Source organism: Entelurus aequoreus, linkage group LG01 (genome assembly GCF_033978785.1).
Source record: "Entelurus aequoreus isolate RoL-2023_Sb linkage group LG01, RoL_Eaeq_v1.1, whole genome shotgun sequence".
Classification (NCBI taxonomy): Eukaryota; Metazoa; Chordata; class Actinopteri; order Syngnathiformes; family Syngnathidae; genus Entelurus; species Entelurus aequoreus.
Genome location: NC_084731.1, coordinates 33,493,018 through 33,515,464, shown reverse-complemented (window position 1 = coordinate 33,515,464; position 22,447 = coordinate 33,493,018). Strand labels below are relative to the sequence as shown.

At 40.9% G+C, this 22,447-nt stretch overlaps 1 protein-coding gene across 2 annotated transcripts in view; it reads right to left on the bottom strand.

Annotated features, from left to right (window-relative positions):
• Window positions 1–22,447, bottom strand: part of slc4a8 (solute carrier family 4 member 8) — a 98,870-nt gene that overhangs the window by 10,343 nt on the left and 66,080 nt on the right. For both annotated transcript variants that reach the window (XM_062048501.1, XM_062048508.1), the window contains 9 exons: window positions 20,428–20,602; window positions 19,503–19,636; window positions 19,188–19,433; window positions 16,777–16,882; window positions 16,284–16,445; window positions 14,534–14,647; window positions 14,302–14,463; window positions 13,119–13,370; window positions 12,984–13,052 (listed from right to left, as the gene is read on the bottom strand). In XM_062048501.1, the coding sequence (XP_061904485.1) occupies window positions 12,984–13,052; window positions 13,119–13,370; window positions 14,302–14,463; window positions 14,534–14,647; window positions 16,284–16,445; window positions 16,777–16,882; window positions 19,188–19,433; window positions 19,503–19,636; window positions 20,428–20,602 (1,420 nt within the window). The remainder of the gene's footprint in view (window positions 1–12,983; window positions 13,053–13,118; window positions 13,371–14,301; window positions 14,464–14,533; window positions 14,648–16,283; window positions 16,446–16,776; window positions 16,883–19,187; window positions 19,434–19,502; window positions 19,637–20,427; window positions 20,603–22,447) is intronic.

The window sequence follows — 22,447 nt, the reverse complement described above, 5'->3', positions numbered from 1 at the left end:
CACCTATATACATTTATACCTTTCACACACTAAATGATTGTACTATGTTCAAATAATAAAATAAAACCTCTATCTTGATACCCATGTTGCACACCAAGCAGAAATGTTGCACACCAAAAAAAATCACAGCATTTGTTGTCAAATTCATTTCTGACAAAAATGAATATATTTTTTACCACAAAGCAATAATAGCTGTTAATTGGTTCTAGAAATGACCGTGATAATAGAATTCACGCAAAGTAGAAATCATTAATTATAAATCAAATATTTTCATGGCTAGAGCATTTAAAAAATATATATATGTTTATGACCTTCTCAATGTGTGTTTCCACATTATGAGAGCCATCTAGACATGAAATAACACCGTTTAGCCACCTTTACATTGTTCCATCTATCCATCGTCTTCCGCGCATCCCCGTCAGATGCACCCTAAACACCTCTCCAGAGAGGCATTTGGGTGGCATCCTGACCAGATGCCTGACCACCACATCTGGCTCCTCTTGATGTGGAGGAGCAGCAGCTTTACTGTGAGCTCCTCCTGAATGACAGAGCTTCTCACCCTATCTCTAAAGGAGAGCCTCACCACCTGATGGAGTAAACTCATTTCGGCCACTTGTACCCGTGATCTTGTCCTTTCGATCATAACCCAAAGCTCATGACCATAGGTGAGGATGGGAACGTAGATCAACTGGTAAATTGAGAGCTTTGCCTTCCGGCTCAGCTCCTTCTTCACCACGACAGACCAATGTAGGGTCCGCATCACCGCAGACGCCACACCGATCCGCCTGTCGATCTTACGATCCACTCCTCCCTCACTCGCGAACAAGACCCTGAAGTACTTGAACTCCTCCACCTGGACAGGATCTCGTCCCCAACCCGAAGATGGAACTCCACCCTTTTCCAGTTGAGAACCATGGACTAGGACTTGTAAGTTTTGATTTTCATCCCATTCCTTAATTCAATCCAATATAGTATTGCTGCCTGAGGCTGAGCCAATCAGTGATTGGTTTGGTCTCCTCTAGTGGCCAACACTATTGAGGTATTTATATTTTCATGATAGTTAGCCTTTCTTATGCTTGAAATGCTTAATTTTGTACCAACAAATGTTAAACTATTTACAAAAAAGTTTCTTTGTAAAATCATTTTTGATACTGCTTGTACAGTATTAGATGCATGCGGCTCTTTAGCGCCGTCCTAGTGGCTATCTGGAGCTTTTTCAAAAATTTGTGAAAATGAAAGAGATGGAGGAAAAACAAATATACATACATACATACATACACACACACATATATATATATATATATATATATATATATATATATATATATATATATATATATATATATATATATATATATATATATATATATATATATATATATAAATATATATATATATATATATATATATATATATATATATATATATATATATATATATATATATATATATATATATATATATATATACACACACACACAGTATTTTATTTTTTTCGGCTGTTCAGGTTTACTTTACAAAAGAGAAGTGTAGGATACTTCTCTTGTTGCCTTACTTGTATTTTGACTTTATTAAATGTATTTATATTATCATTTGGTGCAGCCGGGCCGGAGCAGGAGTGGATAGAAAGAGAGAAAAAGGAAGACAGAGGGGGGAATTGTGGGGACAAGAGGGGGATTAGACAGAGAGACAAAAACAACAACAGCAAACACAACAACAACAACAACAACAGAGCAACATCAGCAAATACGACATGTACAAATATGATGGTAAAAGTAATAGCAAATAAGCAGTTAGCGAAAATAAAAATAAAAATACAGAAATGACAATGAGCATTATTACACTAAAAATGGAGCAATATGAATACCAATAGAAATAGTGCTATTGATAATAAACAATACCAATACTTTACCTTTATTATCAACAATACAATTGTTCAAATGCAACAATACATATACGTAATGATAACTTGAGATACGAAAGAATGCAGAAAAATGGAGGGGAAGAAAGAGAAGCAACCTACATTAACCTTGTAGATTGTTGTAGTAATAATAGGTTAAGCTTTGTCAGTGTGCCATGTGTTATACCCAGTTTACCCTAGGGCAACAATGTTAATATATGTTTGATGAAACGTGATTATGTGCATGAGTGTATGTGTGCATATGTACTTGTATATGTACAGTATGTGTATATGTGTGCTTGTACAGTGAATGTATATGTACAGTATGTGTATATGTGTGTACAGCGAATGTATATGTACAGTATGTGTATACAGTATGTGTGTTTGAACAGTGAATGTATATGTACAGTATGTGTATATGTGTGTTTGTACAGTGAATGTATATGTACAGTAAATGTATGTGTGTGTTTGTACAGTGAATGTATGTGTGTGTTTGTACAGTGAGTGTATATGTACAGTATGTGTATATGTATGTTTTTACAGTGAATGTATATGTACAGTATGTGTATACAGTATGTTTGTATAATGAATGTGCGTGTGGATGTACGAACTTTGAGTGTGTAAATATGTACTGTATTTATTTGTATATGTATGTGGGAGTGTAGGTACCTATGTATGTCTGTATGTATGTGTGTGAGTATATGTGAATTTGCATGTACAATACATTTGACTCCCAGTGTGTGCGGGAGCCAGAGTACGGCCCCAGCCTCCCCGAGAGCCCATCCCACAAACAGTAGGTGTGGTGCCCAGGGAACCAGGGACCACCGCCCCCACGCAGCCAAGCTGGACAGCGACAGGAACCCCAGAGCCCGGCCCACCGTGCCGCCCACAAGGGCCAGCAGCAGGCCGCAGACAGACGCACCCGGCAGAGGACAAGGCACGAGAAAAGCAGGGGGCAGCCAGACCCCAAGCCAGCGAGAGACCACACCCCACACGGACAGAAAGGCGGGACGCCCCGCCCGAGGGGCCCGGAGACCCCCCGCAACCGGACGGGAAGACCGCCCCCGCCCCACCGGCAACAGGGCCCCCACGAGCCCCCACCCCACCCCCGGAGAGCGCGGCGAGGCCAGCCCACGGCCACCCCACCCAAGCCGGCCGCCACAGGACCACCCAGCACGGGGCCACAGGAACCACCCACCCCACCCGCAGGGACCCCAACGATGGAGATGGAACAACCAGCAACCGCCCCGCCGAGTCCCCCCCTGAGGTAGAGGAATAAATAAATAAAATAAATAAATACATGATAATAATAATAATAATAATATTAATAAAATCTATTTTTAAAAAAAAGAATAAATAAATAATTAAATCTATTTATAAAAAAATATATATAAAAAAGAATTAAAAGAAGATCACAGACATGCTGACACACAAGGTCGCTACCCCAACAACTGGCCGACTCGCAGCACCTCGGAATACCCTGCAGCACCAAGCTACCACAGTAGACGCAGGGACCAGACCCAGCAGGCCCCAACCAAGACGGGCACCCGGAAGGGATGGACGGTGGGACCCAGGAGCTCCAGACACGCAGTCCGGATGCAGTAGCCTGAGGCGCCGACCCCCACCCGACAGGCAGGCCCAGAACGTACCCCCAGAAATATACATACATATATATATACATACACATAAACATACACATGTACACATACACATGCATACACATACACATATATATACATACATACATACACACACACACATACACATACACAGTTTGTCAGCCCCGACAACCACCACGCGCGCGCGCTGCCACCAGTCACGACATCAGCCACCCCCCTGCACCAGACCCAGCAGCCACGGGCGCCCACACCACAAACAAACGGCAGCAGAAACAGCAGCCACAACACCCCCAGACAGCCAGCACCACCCAATCAAATCAAAGCGATCCAAAAAAAAAAACGCGACCGGCAACCACACGCCAACAGGATCACAGAGACCAGCCAGCGCCAGCCCGCCAGCAAGCCCAAACGCCAACACGCAAACCAGAGACACCAACACCCCCCCCCCCCCCCACCACCAAAAGACCCCACCACCCCAACCCAAACCCGCACAAACACACCACCGCCCAAACAACCGAGACACAGTATCCAGACCAGACACGGGCGCCGCGCCGCCACCACATCAAGTCGCCAACAGAGACCCCACAGCGCAAGGTCGGGCCACACGGGCACGGACCCCACCCAACAGGAAGCGAGACCCGCGTGACGTCACACACAAATAAATAATAAGATTAAACAAAAATAATAATAATTAAAAAATAATAATAATAATAATAAAATGAAATAAAAATTAAATTAAATTAAAAATAACAAATACAAATAATTAAATAAAATAAAGTAAGTAAATAATAAAAATTATTTAAAAAAAAAAATATATATATATATATATATATACATACATACATACATACACACATACATACATATATATATATATATATATATATATATATATACATATATATACATATATATATACACACATATACATATAAAAAATAATAATAATAAATTAATAAAAGCCTGGCAGGCCACCAGAACGCAGTCCCCGGAATCCGCGCCGGCCGACGAGGCAATGAGGGGTGCGCCGAACCCCAACCCCCCCACATGCATGTGTACAAGGCCCCCAGAGTGTCTGCTGTGTAATTAAAATTAGGAGGTCAGCCATTACAGCCGACCTCCAGTCCCGATTGATGCGTGTACTGTAGCGTGAGTGAGATATGTATGCTTGTGGGAACTAATAATGCGATTAAAATTGGGGGACATCAAGGTCTTGGTGGGTCCCAACCAAGCCGAGCCCTCCAAATCCTAAGTGTCTAATATGCAGCTAAGATTGAGGGATGGACGAGCAGGGGACAAGACAGGAGGACTGGAGCCCCATAGGAGGCATCCTCAACCCCCCGCCATGCCTCCCCGCAGGACAATCCCCCAAAGTCCTATATTTGTGTGACTGTGTGTGCTATAAGGAGGAGGAGTAGAGGGCCCGGACATCCCCCCCAGTCCAGACAACCCGGAACTACGGCCAGGAAGCCGCCCCCCCCCCCCCCACGGCACGTGACCCACACCAGACCACTTTAGCGTGACGCCACGCGAGCCCACCCCCCGCCAAACAAAGCCAGCCCCCGCCCGCCCCAACCCAACCCCGCAGAGCCCATACCAGCAACCAAACGCGGAAAAACTGCACAGCCCCATGCCCAATGCAAACACCGCATCCCGGCCATCCACACAGCAACGTACCCATACGAGTTCCGGCCAGGGGATGGCGCCCCCCAACTGGGGAAGAAGTCAATGCACCCCGTCCGCACGCCAGCCCCCAAACCAGCCGGCAAGCCAACGCCAGCCAGCCCCCACAACCCCACAAGCGCACGGATACCAGCCACAGTCCCCCAACCACTCCAACCCAACACAGCGACGCCAACCGCCGGCAGTACCACAGCAACCATCACCACCACCGCCCGTCCGCAGTACAAACACCCGCGGCCGCCGAAACCGAAACAAAAAAAAAGCGACCTACCCCGTAAACCACAACAACGCACACCCCCAGCTACCACAGAGGCCACCAACCCACCTACCCCAACTCATCCACATACAGGCCAATCGATCCACCGGACATCTACACCCATACACACACCTACACATACATACACACATACATACACACATACACATATACATACATATATGTATATACACATACATACACATACACACATGCATGCATATACATATACACATACACACACACACACACACACACACACACACACACACACACACACACACACACACACACACACACACACACACACACATATATACACCTACATACATATACATATGCACACATATACACACACATACATACACCAAAACAAAACAAAAACAAAATAAAATAAAATAAAAAAAATAAAAATAATAATAATAATAATAATAAATAAAATAAAATAAACCCTTTAAATAAAATAAAATAAAAATAAACATGAGGCCTGGTTGCCAACAGTGTCCAGCGCCACCAAACCCCGCAGCCTTGCCCGCACGTCCAGGCCCCCCCGCCCACCACCCACCAGGCACCCCATCCGGCAAAAAGCCATAAGGGCCCAGTATATTGTTTTAATATGGTTGGGACGGTATAGCTCGGTTGGTAGAGCGGCCGTGCCAGCAACTTGAGGGTTGCAGGTTCGATCCCCGCTTCCGCCATCCTAGTCACTGCCGTTGTGTCCTTGGGCAAGACACTTTACCCACCTGCTCCCAGTGCCACCCACACTGGTTTAAATGTAACTTAGATATTGGGTTTCACAATGTAAAGCGCTTTGAGTCACTTGAGAAAAAGCGCTATATAAATGTAATTCACTTCACTTCACTTCACTTTCTGTAGGAGAATAAACACAAACCTTCCTAATTGTTAGAAAGCCCACCGTTTAATATGTTTGTGTTTATGCTTCACTAATGAGAGTATTTGGCGAGCGCCGTTTCGTCCTACTAATTTCAGCGGTCCATGAACGCACCGTAGTTGTCTTACTAATGTTTTCCAATATTGTAAAAATGTGTACAATAAGTATTACATTTCAACATTTCTGTCAACGAAGATTTGCATCAGCCTGCGACACACGTTTCTTTCAGCACGGCGTGGTGCCAGGCAGGTGGCTGTTGCAAACACAACAAATACCTGTGCAAGCAGATATTCTCAAATATGAACAAAATCAAATCCAAATACCGCACAGATAAGAGCTTGCAGTATAGCTAATGTAGACACATCATGTGCAATGTTCCCTCTAATTTTTCATGTGTGTGAGCAAACGCAAAATCTCCCTGAGCATTCAGTGGAGCCCATGTGAAAAACATCAGACGTGCACACTGTGGCTACACCAGCAGCACACCCGTCCCAAACCTGACTAAATAACAAGTTCAATCTCCATCCATCCATCCATTTTCTACCACTTGTCCCTTTCGGGGTGGCGGGGGGTGCTGGAGCCTATCTCAGCTGCATTCGGGCGGAAGGCGGGGTACACCCTGGACAAGTCCCCACCTTATCGCAGGGCCAACACAGATAGACAGACAACATTCTCTTATTATTATAATCAAATGACAGCAGTCATTTCCATGAGATTATTTTCTAATATGAGTGTTTAGGCCCACTTACATTGACAATAACAAAAAATATTGTTTTTCATGAACTGTGTACTTGTATTGTTTGTCTGGGTGGAGGTCCTGTTAACGTGTGTTGTTCTCCAATGAACACTTTACGACAGTTCTATGTTTCCCTTTACGGCAATTCATGCTGGAGGCGGGGCAGTGGGGGCTGCTGGGATAGGGCGTGTTTTGGAGGGAACTATGTTGACATGTCGGCTGCCTCAGTGTCTGAATAAAACTCAATATACTTAATATACGTTGTGTCTACTAAGTCTATATCAACATTGGTAGCAGAGGATGGTTTGAAGATGGCTGCGAACTACAGAGTACCGCCGAAGTTTGACGAAACCAGGCCGTATGAATGTTGGAAAAATGAAGTTAACATATGGGCACGAGTTACCGAACTCGACAAGAAGAAGCAGGCGCTTGCTGTGGCTTTGGGTCTGGAAGGACGAGCCAAGGATATCGCTATGGAGATACCAGCAGACGACTTGGACAAAGACACTGGTATGGCGACATTACTAGCAAAACTGGACGGTGTGTTTCAGCAAGAAGAAAAGGACCGCGCGTACGAAGCGTATTCCCAGTTTGATCGTTTAATGAAAGACAGTTCCGTTTCAATGGCAGACTACATAATTGACTTTGAGCAGCGATACAATCGAATTAAAAAGTACGACATGGCGCTTCCAGATGCTGTGTTAGCCTTCAAGTTGTTGGACACGGCCTGCCTCGATGAGAAAAACAGACAACTTGCACTAACGGCGTGCCCCGACCTAAAGTTTGCGTCCATGAAGTCGGCACTCAAGCGGATTTTTGGAGCGAAAACGGCGCCAGGTTTGTCGCACGGGATTCAACTAAACCAAGATGCAGCTTTCTTCACTGAACAACGACAACGACAAGGACAGGGAAGACGGAACACGTTTCAACAGAAGAGTGAAAGGACACCGTTGCCGGGCACCAACCCATTGGATAAGTTCGGTAAGCGTTCAAGATGTGCCGTTTGTCAAAGCACATTTCATTGGGCCAAGGACTGTCCTTACAAGAAGAACGAACAAGTAAGACTAACAGAAGACGAAAATGTAGAAGAAGTTAACATAACGTTGTTGACAAATGACCCTATGTCTGACGCTGAGATTTTCATAACTGAATCCCTGGGATCAGCCATCATAGACACGGCATGCACTCGTACAGTATGTGGGGAGAAATGGCTTGACAGTTATGTTAGTTGTCTCAGTCAAGAGCAGACAGACAAAATGATGAGGACAGAAAACACCAGTTCAAGACCATTTCGTTTTGGAGATGGCAACTTAGTATATTCCACCAGAAAAGTGAAACTACCTGCCAAAATAGGACAAACAAAATGTCACATTGAGACAGAAGTGGTCAACGCTGACATTCCACTGCTGCTGAGTAAGTCCTCACTGAAGAAGGCAGGAACTGTTTTAGATATGGAGAATGACAGAGCAGTGATGTTTAAACAGCAGATTCCTCTTGAGTTCACCAGCTCAGGACACTACTGTGTGGACATAAGAGACAAAAACAGCACAACACAGCAAATGAAAGATGACGTGATACTTGCAGCGACAGCTGAAGATGAAGTCCTGACAGTGACAGAAAACATGTCTTCAGCCGAAAAGCGCAAAATCCTTCTCAAGCTACACAAACAGTTTGGCCACGCATCTGCAGACAGGCTGCAGAGGCTAATTCAAAGCTCGGGTAATAAAGACAAGGACTGCCTCACTATTTTGCAACAAATAGTGCATGATTGTGACATATGTCAGAGATACAGCAAAGCGAAGCCGAGGCCAGCTGTTGGTCTGCCTCTAGCTACAGAATATAATGAGACGGTGGCGGTGGACCTGCATGAGTTGGAGCCAGGAGTGTGGTATCTACATGTGATCGACCAATTCACCCGGTTCAGTGCAGGAAGCATTGTGAAGACAAAGAAGGCCTCTGAAATGGTCAACGCCCTCATCCACACATGGATAAGTGTTCACGGCCCTCCTCGTATTTTGTACAGCGACAACGGTGGAGAGTTCAATAATGAAGAGTTTCGTGACATGGCCGAAAACTTCAACATCGAGACGAGGACAACAGCAGGATACAGTCCCTGGAGCAACGGGCTGTTGGAGAGACACAATCAGACTCTCACCGACATCCTACTGAAGGTGAGACGGGAAAATGGATGTGACTGGCACACTGCCCTAGACTGGGCTCTTATGGCTAAGAACTGTATGCACAGTGTTCATGGTTATAGCCCACATCAACTGGTATTTGGTCAAAACCCTAACCTTCCCTCTGTATTAATTGATAAACTACCTGCACTCGAAGGCACTACTGTTAGTGCAAGGGTAGGACAACACATATCAGCGTTGCATGCTTCTAGGAAGGCTTTCACTGAAGCTGAATGTTCAGAGAGAATAAGGAGAGCGTTACGTAAGCAGCTCAGATCCACAGATGAAAAATATGAGACAGGAGACAAGGTCTATTACAAACGAGCTGACAGTACAGAGTGGAAGGGACCAGGGATAGTTATTGGTCAGGATGGGGCTGTTGTATTTGTAAGACATGGTGGTATCCTTGTTAGAGTACATCACTTGAGGCTTAATAAGTTACACACAACTGCTCAAAGTGAGGTTCTCGATGACACAAACAGTGAGATAATTGTACAGAATCAAGCAGCAGACAGTGAAAACACAGATGTAGTGAACAGAGCCACAGGTGGCTCATTCAGTACACAAAACACAGATGCTGATAACGAACAGGAAAGTGACAGAGAGTCCAATGCAGGAGAGGGAGCTCATTCGTTAGTGACTCATAATGATGTAATTCAAACTCAAATGGAGCACAATGTCTATAATGATAACCCTGTTATTCCTGTGTCCAGTGTCAAGGTAAAAGCGGGACATACTGTAACCTTTATGAAAAGTGATGAAAGTGTTCTATGTAAAGCAAAAGTCCTAGGTAGAGCAGGCAAAGCCACAGGAGGGTATAAAAATTGGTATAACCTGCAATTTATTGAAAATGATGGGAGTCATGGTCAAAAAGAAGCTGTTGATCTGTCACGTGTGAATAGTCTCAGCATTGAGTCCGATTCAGAAGTCATGGATGCTGATGTACTTATAACAAAAGACATATCATTTGATGAAGCTAAACAAATAGAGATTGAAAACTGGAACAATAATAATGTTTTTGAAGAAGTTGAAGATACAGGCCAAAGATGTGTTTCCACCCGTTGGGTCTGTAGTCTAAAAGAAACTGAGAACGGTATTGTGCCTAAAGCTAGACTTGTAGCCAGGGGTTTTGAAGAGTTCAATATCCAACAGGTGCAAAAAGATTCACCAACCTGTGCTTCTGAATCCCTGAGGTTATTGCTAGCAGTGATTAGCCAAAATCAGTGGAAGGTCCATTCTATGGACATTAAATCTGCCTTTTTGCAAGGCATGGAGTTATCAAGGGACATTCATGTTCACCCCCCCCCAGAAGCAAACAGTAAAGGGGTGCTATGGAAACTTAAGAAATGTGTATATGGTCTTGCTGATGCATCACTTTATTGGTATAATAGAGTGAAAGAAATAATGCTGAGCACAAGTGGTAAAGTGTCACAAGTGGATCCTGCAGTCTTTTATTGGTTGGATGAACAATGCAAAGTTAAAGGGGTACTTGCATGTCATGTGGATGATTTTCTCTGGGCAGGTTCACAAAACTTTGTAACTGATGTGATTCCTCGACTGAAGTGTGCGTTCCGTGTGGGACGTGAGGAACATGATAATTTCTGCTATGTAGGAATGGACATTGCCACTGTAAATGGTGTAATTGAGATGAATCAGCAGGGCTATATTGACAACATGCAACCCATAAACATGCAGCCAGCACGTGCTATACAGAGAGATTCAGCTCTTAGTGAAACGGAAAGAGAGCAGCTGAGATCAAAAATAGGACAAATTCTTTGGGTTGCAAAACAAACTAGACCTGATGTTATGTTTGACGCTTGTATTTTGGCATCTATTCTGAAAAATGCTACTGTGCAGTCCATTCATGATGCAAATAAGGTGATTCGTAAACTTAAAGCAGGAAAGGTTACTCTGAAATTTCAACATTTGGGTAATAATGATGCTTTGAACTTGACTGTCTTCAGTGATGCCTCGCTGGGAAACTTGCCTGATGGAGGTACTCAAGGAGGGACATTGATCACTCTCATGGGGGAAAACGGGAAGTTTTCTCCTCTCTGTTGGCAATCTAAGAGGATCAGGCGTGTGGTGCGGAGCACCCTTGCGGGAGAGACACTCGCTATGTCGGATGGAATAGACAATGCTATTTTCCTTTCTACTCTTTTTTCGGAGCTCACTACTGGGACCACCAAATTAAATGCTCCCACGTTGGTCTGTGTGACTGACAATCACTCTCTTTATGATGCCCTTAAGTCCACTAAACAGGTCACAGAGAAGAGACTTCGGTTGGATATAAGCGGGATCAAGGAGCTCATTCAGAGTAAAACAATCAAAAAGGTGCTCTGGTCAGTGACAAAAGCCCAACTAGCTGACTGTCTGACGAAAAAGGGGGCATCATCCCTAGTGCTCTTGAAAGCACTATGTGAAGGACTGTGGAATCCACCCTAATTGGAATTCACCCTAATTGTTGTTTAAAAAAAAAAAAAAAAAAAAAAAAACACAGGCGAGAATGCTGATTGTATTTTGTTATTTTCTTGAATGTTTTTCAATTGCCTTTTCCCTTGTTGCACTTGGCTTTTGTTTTTCTTATTTTAAAGAAAGAAGAGGGAGATTGTTAACGTGTGTTGTTCTCCAATGAACACTTTACGACAGTTCTATGTTTCCCTTTACGGCAATTCATGCTGGAGGCGGGGCAGTGGGGGCTGCTGGGATAGGGCGTGTTTTGGAGGGAACTATGTTGACATGTCGGCTGCCTCAGTGTCTGAATAAAACTCAATATACTTAATATACGTTGTGTCTACTAAGTCTATATCAACAGTCCTGCTTTGGAAATAATTTGTACCCCTTTCAGACATTGCATTTAGTTCCCATTAAAACATTCACATGTTGCACAATGAGATGTAAGCAGGGGATCATGTGTACATTCCTGCAACTTCCTGTTTGTAAAAAATATATTTTTATTAGTATTTATTTAATATACTAACAGCATTTCATGAATAATATTTATAAATTAAGATTCCTAATAAATGACACTAGAATAAGCACACATTTGATTGGTAAATCATAGTGTAACGACCTGGAATGACACTTTATGTGTGGTGTTGGAGTTGTCCGACTTTTTGTGTGGTTGTAAACGCATCACTGGCTAAGTGCCATATGTGCATGTGTTGGCGCAAGTGAGAAAGAGCGAGCGGCTGCTGTTGATATAACAAAGTTGCTTTTGGTCTGGTTTGTACTGCAGAAAATGACCAGTTTTGCTAGATATCCTTTTTTTTACTAATGTTTTGGTGATGTGTTTATGGCCGACAATAAAGAGTTTTGCTCAGTAAAGTGATCGATGGAATTTATGTCCTCAAAGCGTCTCGACAGACGTTACAATATTTGAACAATGATGACGAAAACTGTTTTCTCCGTCGTGTCCGTGTGTCGAAAATTGTTATGCGCTTATTTTTTTATTTGATTTTGTGCGTGGCATAGATTTGCCGTGCACAGAGGACGCTTGAGCAGTGCGCAATTGCACAGGCGCGCAGCTTAGAGGGAACGTTGAGATTCATGTGTTGTTTTTATTATAAGACTTATATAAGGCTTTTAATTTTTTGCGGCTCCTGACAGATTCGTTTTTTGTACTATTGGTCCATTTCAACATTTTGGGTTGCCGACCCCTGGATTAGAGTGTGCAGGTGTACCTAATGAAGTGGCCTATTCTGTCACATTGTACTGTACCTGAATGCCCTTCAATGACGAGGCTCCCATGTAGAGGAAGACACCATACAACACCGGCATCGGAATGAACTGGGTAACAAATCAAGTATTTTTATCAATTGGACGCAGTGTCAGCCAGAGGAAGGCGGCACTCACCTGAAGCGCTCCAGTCATGAAGACCGAGCATCCCATGAGCAAGAAGATGACCAGGCCAGTGAGTCTCTGCTCTCTGATGCCCAGAAAGCGAGGCTGCTCTCCGGGCGCTGAGCTCTCCGACTCCAGCTTCAGACTGTTCACGTGAGAGATGGACAAGACGGTCGCAGCCACGAACCACGGCAAGCCCATGATGGAGCACACGGCCAGCATCACCCCCACCATCAGGAGGTCCAAGTGGTAGCCGCAACCTTTCTGAGGAACAAAAACAGTCGAATGTCTCGAGTCAGAAGGCGAATTTGACCATTTCAACATTTTCCATCATGCATGACATCACAAGAAATGTCAAGTCAGCAAGTAAAGGATTCCATTTGCATGTGTTTTATTTTTTCTTTAGGTTTTTGGAACACTAATATTAAAATATATAAATGTATTATATTTAAATTAATATATAATCGTAAAATATTAATAATATATATCCTCCTGAGAATGTTGTTAGTCTATTTTTCTTGTCAAGTCACATGTTTCGGGGGGAAACATTATTAATTAATATTATTTTATTATAACTCTATACTTACATTTTTCTTTGCACAGCAATTATTTCAAAAGTGGTTTACTTATTTTTACCCAGAGTGATGTTTAAAAATGTGAACAAAAAGTAAAATACATAAAGCACTGTCGCAATGCAACTCACCACATTACACCTTGATCACTTGTATGACTGTTTTAAACATTAAAATAATGATAACATGCGAGTTTGATAACGTTTTATGGTGACTTTTGAACAGTAGATTTGTATTTCCATTATTCCCTATGGCAGTAGTGTCCATTGAAGGATAGAGGGCACTTTAATCTTGGTCTTTTATTAGGTACAGGTATGTAACAATTGCAATGTAAGTCAAAGCAAGAAGAAATAAACTTATCGGTAATGTACCGACAAAAACAAATAATTAGTGTGACAGCTTGTCACGTTCTCCAACCCAATACTACGCCTTTTAACTTATAACATTTTATGATTTTTTTCTTTTTGCAAGGATGGCCCAAATCCTAACAATTGGGATGTTGGTTGTGTTTAATTAAATGTTTTAAAAAATGCACTTTTTTTAATGGCTAGAAAAACTTTCCACCGTTCATGCAACATTTGAGATCTGTGGTGATTAAATAAAAGTCAAATGAGTTGAAGTACCAGCAGCTTGTGCTCTTTCCGGTTGATGATAACTGCAGTTATCTGTTGGTCCATGAAGATGAGAATGGTGCACAGGAGAGCCGGGATAGAGGCTGCCAACACCGTCCACCAAGGATTACGCCCTATTGGATTGATTAGCCACCCTCGGTCATCTCTGGTGGGCTAATGGTGGCACAAATTAAGAAGCTGTGAACATCAATTCCAAGCTATGCCCGCAGTATCTCTTGCTTACCTGGAATTTGCTGGGAACCTTTAACTTTTGGGAGGGCACGCCTATGACGTAGTCGAGCAACACCATGAAGACGATGGTAAGGAATACGGCAAAGTCACTGATCATGGACCGTACCTGTGAGCACCAGGAAACAGAACTTAAAGAAAAGCTCGGAGACAATTATAGAAGTAAGAAGATCAGTTGTATGTTTTCAAAGTGTGACCACTGCATAAACAACAAGGAGGCGTTTGCTTCTTGGGATTTTGTCCTCGCGGCATTTGCAATAATGTTGTTTGTGCAGTGCAGTGCAGTGAGGGATGCAGTGGCCTCAGACCAAACAGCTCTTACACAAACGTGTGGCACAACAGAGGGCAGTTACTTTGGCTCATTTGCATCTCAAAAAGAAGGGACACTCTAAGGAAAATCATGTCCCAATTCTGGTTTGAAGGAGATGTATCCATTTATTTTCTACGGCTTGTCCCTCTCAGGTTCGCGGGAGGCGGCATCCTATCCCAGCTGCATTCGGGCGGAAGGCGGGGTACACCCTGGACAAGTCGCTACCTTCACTTTGCCTCGTTCATACCATCCGTCCCCACTGTCCAGAATCTGTACATTTTTGTTCTCAAATGAGTGCTGTTTCTCCCTGAGGTGCAGGTGTCTACCTATGCCCTAAGATGATGATGACCTGGATAATGAAAACATTCAGACATCCTTTACCTATGTTTACCTACTTTTGTACCTTCTTCTGCTTATGTTTATCTACTTTGCACTGTTTTACCTATGTTTATCTACTTTTTGTACCTTCTTCTGCTTATGTTTACCTACTTTATACTATCTTTTATTTATGTTTACCTACTTTGCACTATGTTTTACCTATGTTTATCTACTTTTTGTACCTTCTTCTGCTTATGTTTACCTACTTTATACTATCTTTTATTTATGTTTACCTACTTTGCACTATGTTTTACCTATGTTTATCTACTTTTTGTACCTCCTGCTGCTTATGTTTACCTACTTTATACTATCTTTTATCTATGTTTACCTACTGTATACCATTTTTTACCTGTTTACCAATTTTTTTTTACCTTCCTCTGCCCTTGTCTACCTACTTTACACCATCTTTTTACCTGTTTACTGACTGTTTTACCTTCTTATGTCTAAGTTTACCTACTCTTTGTACCTTCTTCTGCCTATGTTTACCTACTTTACATCATCCTTCACCAATGTACCTACTTTACACCATCTTTTACCTTTGTTTACCTACTTTACATCATCTTTTGTCTCGTGTTTACCTACTTTTTTACCTTCTGTGTATGTTAACGTAAGTCTTTACCTTTGTCTGCCTATGTTTACCTACTTTACACCATCTTAGACCTACTGTATGTTTACCTACTTTTTTTTTTACCTGCTTCTGCCTATGTTTACCTACTATATACCATCTTTACTTACCTAAACTCCACACCTAAAATTTAGAACTTAAGACGCCTTTTGGATCTGTAAAACATCTTCGACAAACAAGAAGAGCCCAGTTGCCTCAATTCAACCTTTGCTGATTACCATGACCTGGATGACAGACTACCAGCTAAAATGACTTCACTTATGCTCAACGAAAAAATTTATACATTTTTAGGGGTTTTGAGTCTGGGGTGAGCAGTGTAAAAATTGATAAAAATATGCTCCAAAAAAAACATTTTTTGACCTCAACTGTAAAATATTTTCCCAGAAGTCTTACTGATGATAGAGTACAACCCTATTGCCTATTACCAATTACCTTGGTGGGGAAATACCGACTCGTTTTGAAATCTTTGAGGAACGCTGACATGAAGAAGGTGGAGAAGAACAAGATGGCAGACCAGAAGAGGACATCTGGGGTGTAAGGCCCATGGGGGCCGCATGCCGTCCCGACAAAATGTCCCTGCAGGCTCATACACTCCTGTAGACAGAGGGCACGTTTGTCTCAGATTTAAATGCAGGATGACAAATAGAGGTCTCTTGCATGCTGTCTTATGTCCTTAGTTGGTCCTCACCGACAGGCGAGTACAGTGTGAATAAGTAACTGAATGAGTAAGGTGGAAAAGTCCATTGATTATTCACAAGACAACCTTTCTTTGTGCTCAGTGAAGAAAAGCAAATCGATGAAATGTCCTTATCGGTGCCTACAAAAAGGAGAGTTGCTTGGGAGAACGTGAAGGGGTCAGTTGCTTGTTAACAAATGCAAACATGTAGCTGTTGCTATAATGTGTGTGTTGACATAATTAGGTTACCTTGACAGTGAGGTTGGCCCAAGGTACTTCAGCAGCAGTGATGTTTTTCTTGCTCCATAGTTCTAAGGTTTTATTGTTGGGCAGATAAGGCTGTGCACACTCGCAGCTAAAGGGAAAGAAAGCGCAATAAAAATTAGTCTATCATAACATAATGGAACCTTAAATGTTAAGAAACATATTACATTTCAAGTCAAACTTTGTGTGACTTTAGAGGTGTATTTTACAGCAAATGTAGGTTGAATTCTAAATTGCACAACCTTGGAGGCATCCGACATTGAAGGTTACTCACACTAGTGTACCTGGAGAAATGCTGCAGAGACCCGCAGGAAAAATGTGTTTAAAGGTTTATAGCAAGTTAGCAAACAGAAGAGGAGTGATGACGCAAATTTGAATCAAGGACGCAAAGTCATCATCCAGGAAATATATATTTTATTTGAATCTACAAGTTTGTTATTTAACTGACATTGAAAACAATGTACTTTTTTTGGTATTTTATGTGTTTGATTTTGTCCCCCCCAAAAAGAGGGGTCGTGTTATATGCTATGTTTGTTGCTTAAACATAGAAATGTAATACAATTAGCGGTGGGAAAAAATATCGACACGGCAATATATCGTCAACGAAATATATATACATATATTTAAATACGTATGATATATGTACATATATACGATTATATATGTATATATATATATATAAAATGGTATATATGTATATAATAATAATAATTATATATATATATATATATATATATATATAAATATATATATATGTATATATTGGCAACACTAAATTGGCCCTAGTGTGTGAATGTGAGTGTGAATGTTGTCTGTCTATCTGTGTTGGCCCTGCGATGAGGTGGCGACTTGTCCAGGGTGTACCCCGCCTTCTGTCCATGTGCAGCTGGGATAGGCTCCAGCACCCCCACAACCTCAAAAGGGACAAGCGGTAGAAAATGGATATATATATATATATATATATATATATATATATATATATATATATATATATATATATATATATATATATATATATATATATATATATATATATACACACCACCGTTCAAAAGTTTGGGGTCACATTGAAATGTCCTTATTTTTGAAAGAAAAGCACTGTACTTTTCAATGAAGATAACTTTAAACTAGTCTTAACTTTAAAGAAATACACTCTATACATTGCTAATGTGGTAAATGACTATTCTAGCTGCAAATGTCTGGTTTTTGGTGCAATATCTACATAGGTGTATAGAGGCCCATTTCCAGCAACTATCACTCCAGTGTTCTAATGGTACAATGTGTTTGCTCATTGGCTCAGAAGGCTAATTGATGATTAGAAAACCCTTGTGCAATCATGTTCACACATCTGAAAACAGTTTAGCTCGTTACAGAAGCTACAAAACTGACCTTCCTTTGAGCAGATTGAGTTTCTGGAGCATCACATTTGTGGGGTCAATTAAACATGACCCCAAACTTTTGAACGGTAGTGTATATATGTGTATATATATATATATATATATATATATATATATATATATATATATATATATATATATATATATATATATATATATATATATATATGTATAAGTAGAAAAGTGTTCCACTCTCTATACAATTGCAATAAATGGAAATTGATAATTGTATTACCGTATTTTTCGGACTATAAGTCGCAGTTTTTTTCATAGTTTGGCCGGGGGTGCAACTTATACTCTGGAGCGACTTATGTGTGAAATTATTAACACATTACCGTAAAATATCAAATAATATTATTTAGCTCATTCACGTAAGAGACTAGACGTATAAGATTTCATCGGATTTAGCGATTAGGAGTGACAGATTGTTTGGTAAACGTATAGCATGTTCTATATGTTATAGTTATTTGAATGACTCTTACCATAATATGTTACGTTAACATACCAGGCACGTTCTCAGTTGGTTATTTATGCGTCATATAACGTACACTTATTCAGCCCGTCGTTCACTATTCTTTATTTATTTTAAATTGCCTTTCAAATGTCTATTCTTGGTGTTGGGTTTTATCAAATAAATTTCCCCCAAAAATGCGACTTATACTCCAGTGCGACTTATATATGTTTTTCCTTCTTTATTATGCATTTTCGGCCGGTGCGACTTATACTCCGAAAAATACGGTACATTGTTTTTGACTAAGTTTGTGCAATAAATTATTACTGTCATCCACTGTACATGTATATACCTTTTATTTTAGGCTGCATTTTAAATTGATCACTGAATTATGTAAAATTATTGCAATATATTGCCATATCGCAATATAGTATCATATCCCAACTCAAATATTGTTCCGTGAAGTCCTTGCCAATAATACCCAGAACTAAATACAGAACTGAATTTTTTTTGTATGACTTCCTACTAAACAAAATGGTGTCCCTCACTATGCCAGCGTCAGCTTGTCCAGATTACTGTGTTTGTTGAAGGGGTAAATGTCCCCCAGATGGAACAGCTTCTCCAAAGCCTCGTAGATGAAGATGATGCAGATGAGGGCGGCGAAGGCCTCCTCCGTGAAGCGAGTGATGTAGCACACCAGAGAGCTGGCGTCTGTGGCAACCAGCACCAAACACAGCAGTGCCGTCCACAAGCCGATGCAGGTCCTCAGGGACAGGTAGGACAGGTCGTAGTCCCTATAGAGGGAAGTGAACATGGTGTTATCAGAGAAGATATCGTAAAAAAAGGAAGATGAGATCACATACTTGCAGAACTTGAAGAGGATTTTCTCAAACACCAGCACGGGTCCTGTGCTTCCTAGAATGGTGAGAGGCTGGCCAGCAAACAGCGAGTAGGCAACTCCAGTCATAGATGCACCGAGTAAGGATTCAATTGCACTCTGGAACACACATAGGAAGTCTCACAGTAAAAGGAGGTAAGGTGCACAATTCAGTCCTGAGAACGAATGTTTTGAATGTGTTGTTTAAATATTATACAATATACATATATACAGAAGCATTCAGACTGTGGGTGGAAAGTAAAATTTGCACACAGAGAGGTGCTAAACTATAAAATCAGTGCCTATGAGAGTTCACTGTGGTTATGGCTTTAAGGAAAAAACTGTTCTTGAGTCTGTTTGTCTTAGACCTGATCACCCTGTAGCGCCTTCCTGAGGGCAGCAGGTCAAACAGTTCAGAGCCAGGGTGGGAGCTGTCCTTGATAATGTCGGTAGCTCTGCTGAGGCAGCGGGAGGTGTAAACGTCTATCAGGGAGGGGAGAGGGCAGTATTGTATTGTTTTTACATTTTCTATACTAAATTAAACATTTTTAAGCATAAATTGCTAAATAAACTAAAAATGTCAATACTACAGTAGTATTGGCCACTAGAGGAGACCTCACGAATCACAGCAAGCTGTTCTGTATCGTGGCCACTGATTGGCACAGCTTCAGGCAGCATTATCATATTGGAATAAAGAGTGCAAAGGTGACTAAAGGGGGTTATTTCATGTCTAGAGGGCTCTAATGTTGAAAAACGCATGTAGAAAAACGTAAACCGGTTGCTCTAGCTATAAAAATACTTGATTTATAATCAATGATTTCTACTTCACAAAAAGTAATATATTGCAGTCATGTCCGGAACCAAGTAACTGCTATAAATGAGGGATTACTGTCGTAGGAAAGGTCTCTTACAATGCGTCCCTCTGTTGCCTCTCCCAGCAGCCCTCCGAAGGTGATGACAGGAGACATGCAGGCACAGTAGAGGAAGAGGAACGAGGCCACACACTGCAAGCTAAGGCCATCTTTAAAGTCACTCAGATAAAAGGGGGCCTTCCTTTTGATGTCCAGTATCAGACCACCAAACAACCTATTCACAACACAAAGACAACATCAGAGAGAGGGTTTGCCTGCTACGAGTAACAATATTTATCAAGTCATAATTTGATCTGACTGTTTTATGTCATTGTTCCTTTGTGAAATGCACTGCATGGACAGAAGTATTGGGATGGACCCAAACACAGCACAATGTACCCCATTCTGGACTTAGGCAAATCAAAGCACCATAAAGCTAATGAGATCACTGTACAGACAAGCACTGAAAATACGGCATCAAAAATTAAGAAAACACCACTGTTGAAACATTCTCTGTAAATATAACATACTCCGTTTTGAATCATGTAATTACATTCGTCAGGCGCACAAAATAATACAAAAAATGTGATGCTCTGCTCTGAATCCAAAACTAGGATCTTTAATGTCTGCATTCAAGGAGGACTAGCTCCACAGAGAAAAACTGCATTTGCACAATCTGCCTTTCTACTACACTGGCAACAAAAGACTAAAATAAGCTTCTCATACATCTGAAAAATTTAACAAACAACAATAATTTTAGTTTTCTTGTAAAAAAAGATTATAATAATAATAATATTATTGGTTATTGAGTAACCCGTGTCGCCAACATTGATTGGACTAATATTTTGATATAATGCCGTATATATTACAGAGCATAGGTCACTGGTTCTCAACATACCCGCCCCAAGTACCAACTCAAAAAAACCTTGGCTCTCTAAGTACTACCATAATGACCAGGGGTCCCCAAACTACGGCCCGCAGGCCGGATCCGGCCCCCCAGCATCCAAAATCCGGCCCACAGAAAGTCCCAAGTTAAAAATATATATATATATATATATATATATATATTTTTTTAAATCTTTCCTTTCTAATCCATTTTCTACCGCTTGTTACTCTTCGTGTCTCCTAGTCGCTCAGGCAAATCATATTGTCTAAAAATGAATTTTCCCATCGATAACGTGACAATGTTAAATGTTGATGAACATCAATGTTAATTGATGTTAAATGACAAAACGGATTATAAAGACAATGTTTATATGTATATATACATATATATATATACATATATACATATACATATATATATACATATTAATATATATATATTAATATATATTAATATATATATAATATATATATATATATATATATATATATATATATATATATATATATATATATATATATATATATATATATATATATATATATATATATATATATATATATATATATATATATATATATATATACACAGCCTGGCCCCCGGCCAAATTTTTTAACCCAATGCGGCCCCCGAGTCAAAAAGTTTGGGGACCCCTGATAATGACCAACATTAAAATACAGTAGCATAGTAGGCATAAGTAATCATTCAAACACGGCATACGTTTTATGTAACAAGTGTATCTAATATTTTAGGCCACTGTAACATCACACACAGTTTGAATGTAGGAAAATAAAACACTGTACTTTAATCACGTTATTATTTGGTGTACCACTAGATGGCACTTGTGTACCATAGGTAGTTTAACAATAAAAATGTGTAGTATTTCTAGTGTAGCTTTCAAACATATGCATTAATTTAGTCAGTTCATAAAGCATACATTCTATAAACTGTACATCATAGCAGTGTATTGTGGTGTGGTCTCAATTAATACTTTTTTTGAATGTTGGAGTTTTATAATTGATGCATTGTATCTTGGGCATTTTATGAATTGTAGGCCTTTTTGCACAGGCATTTCACCATATGCCTTTCATAAATATAAATGACTGTAGTAGTATACTGTAGGTCTCCTTTTGAATAATGGGGGATTGTGAGATGAGGTGTGTAGATGTGTGTTGTGTTTTTTCTATATGTTGC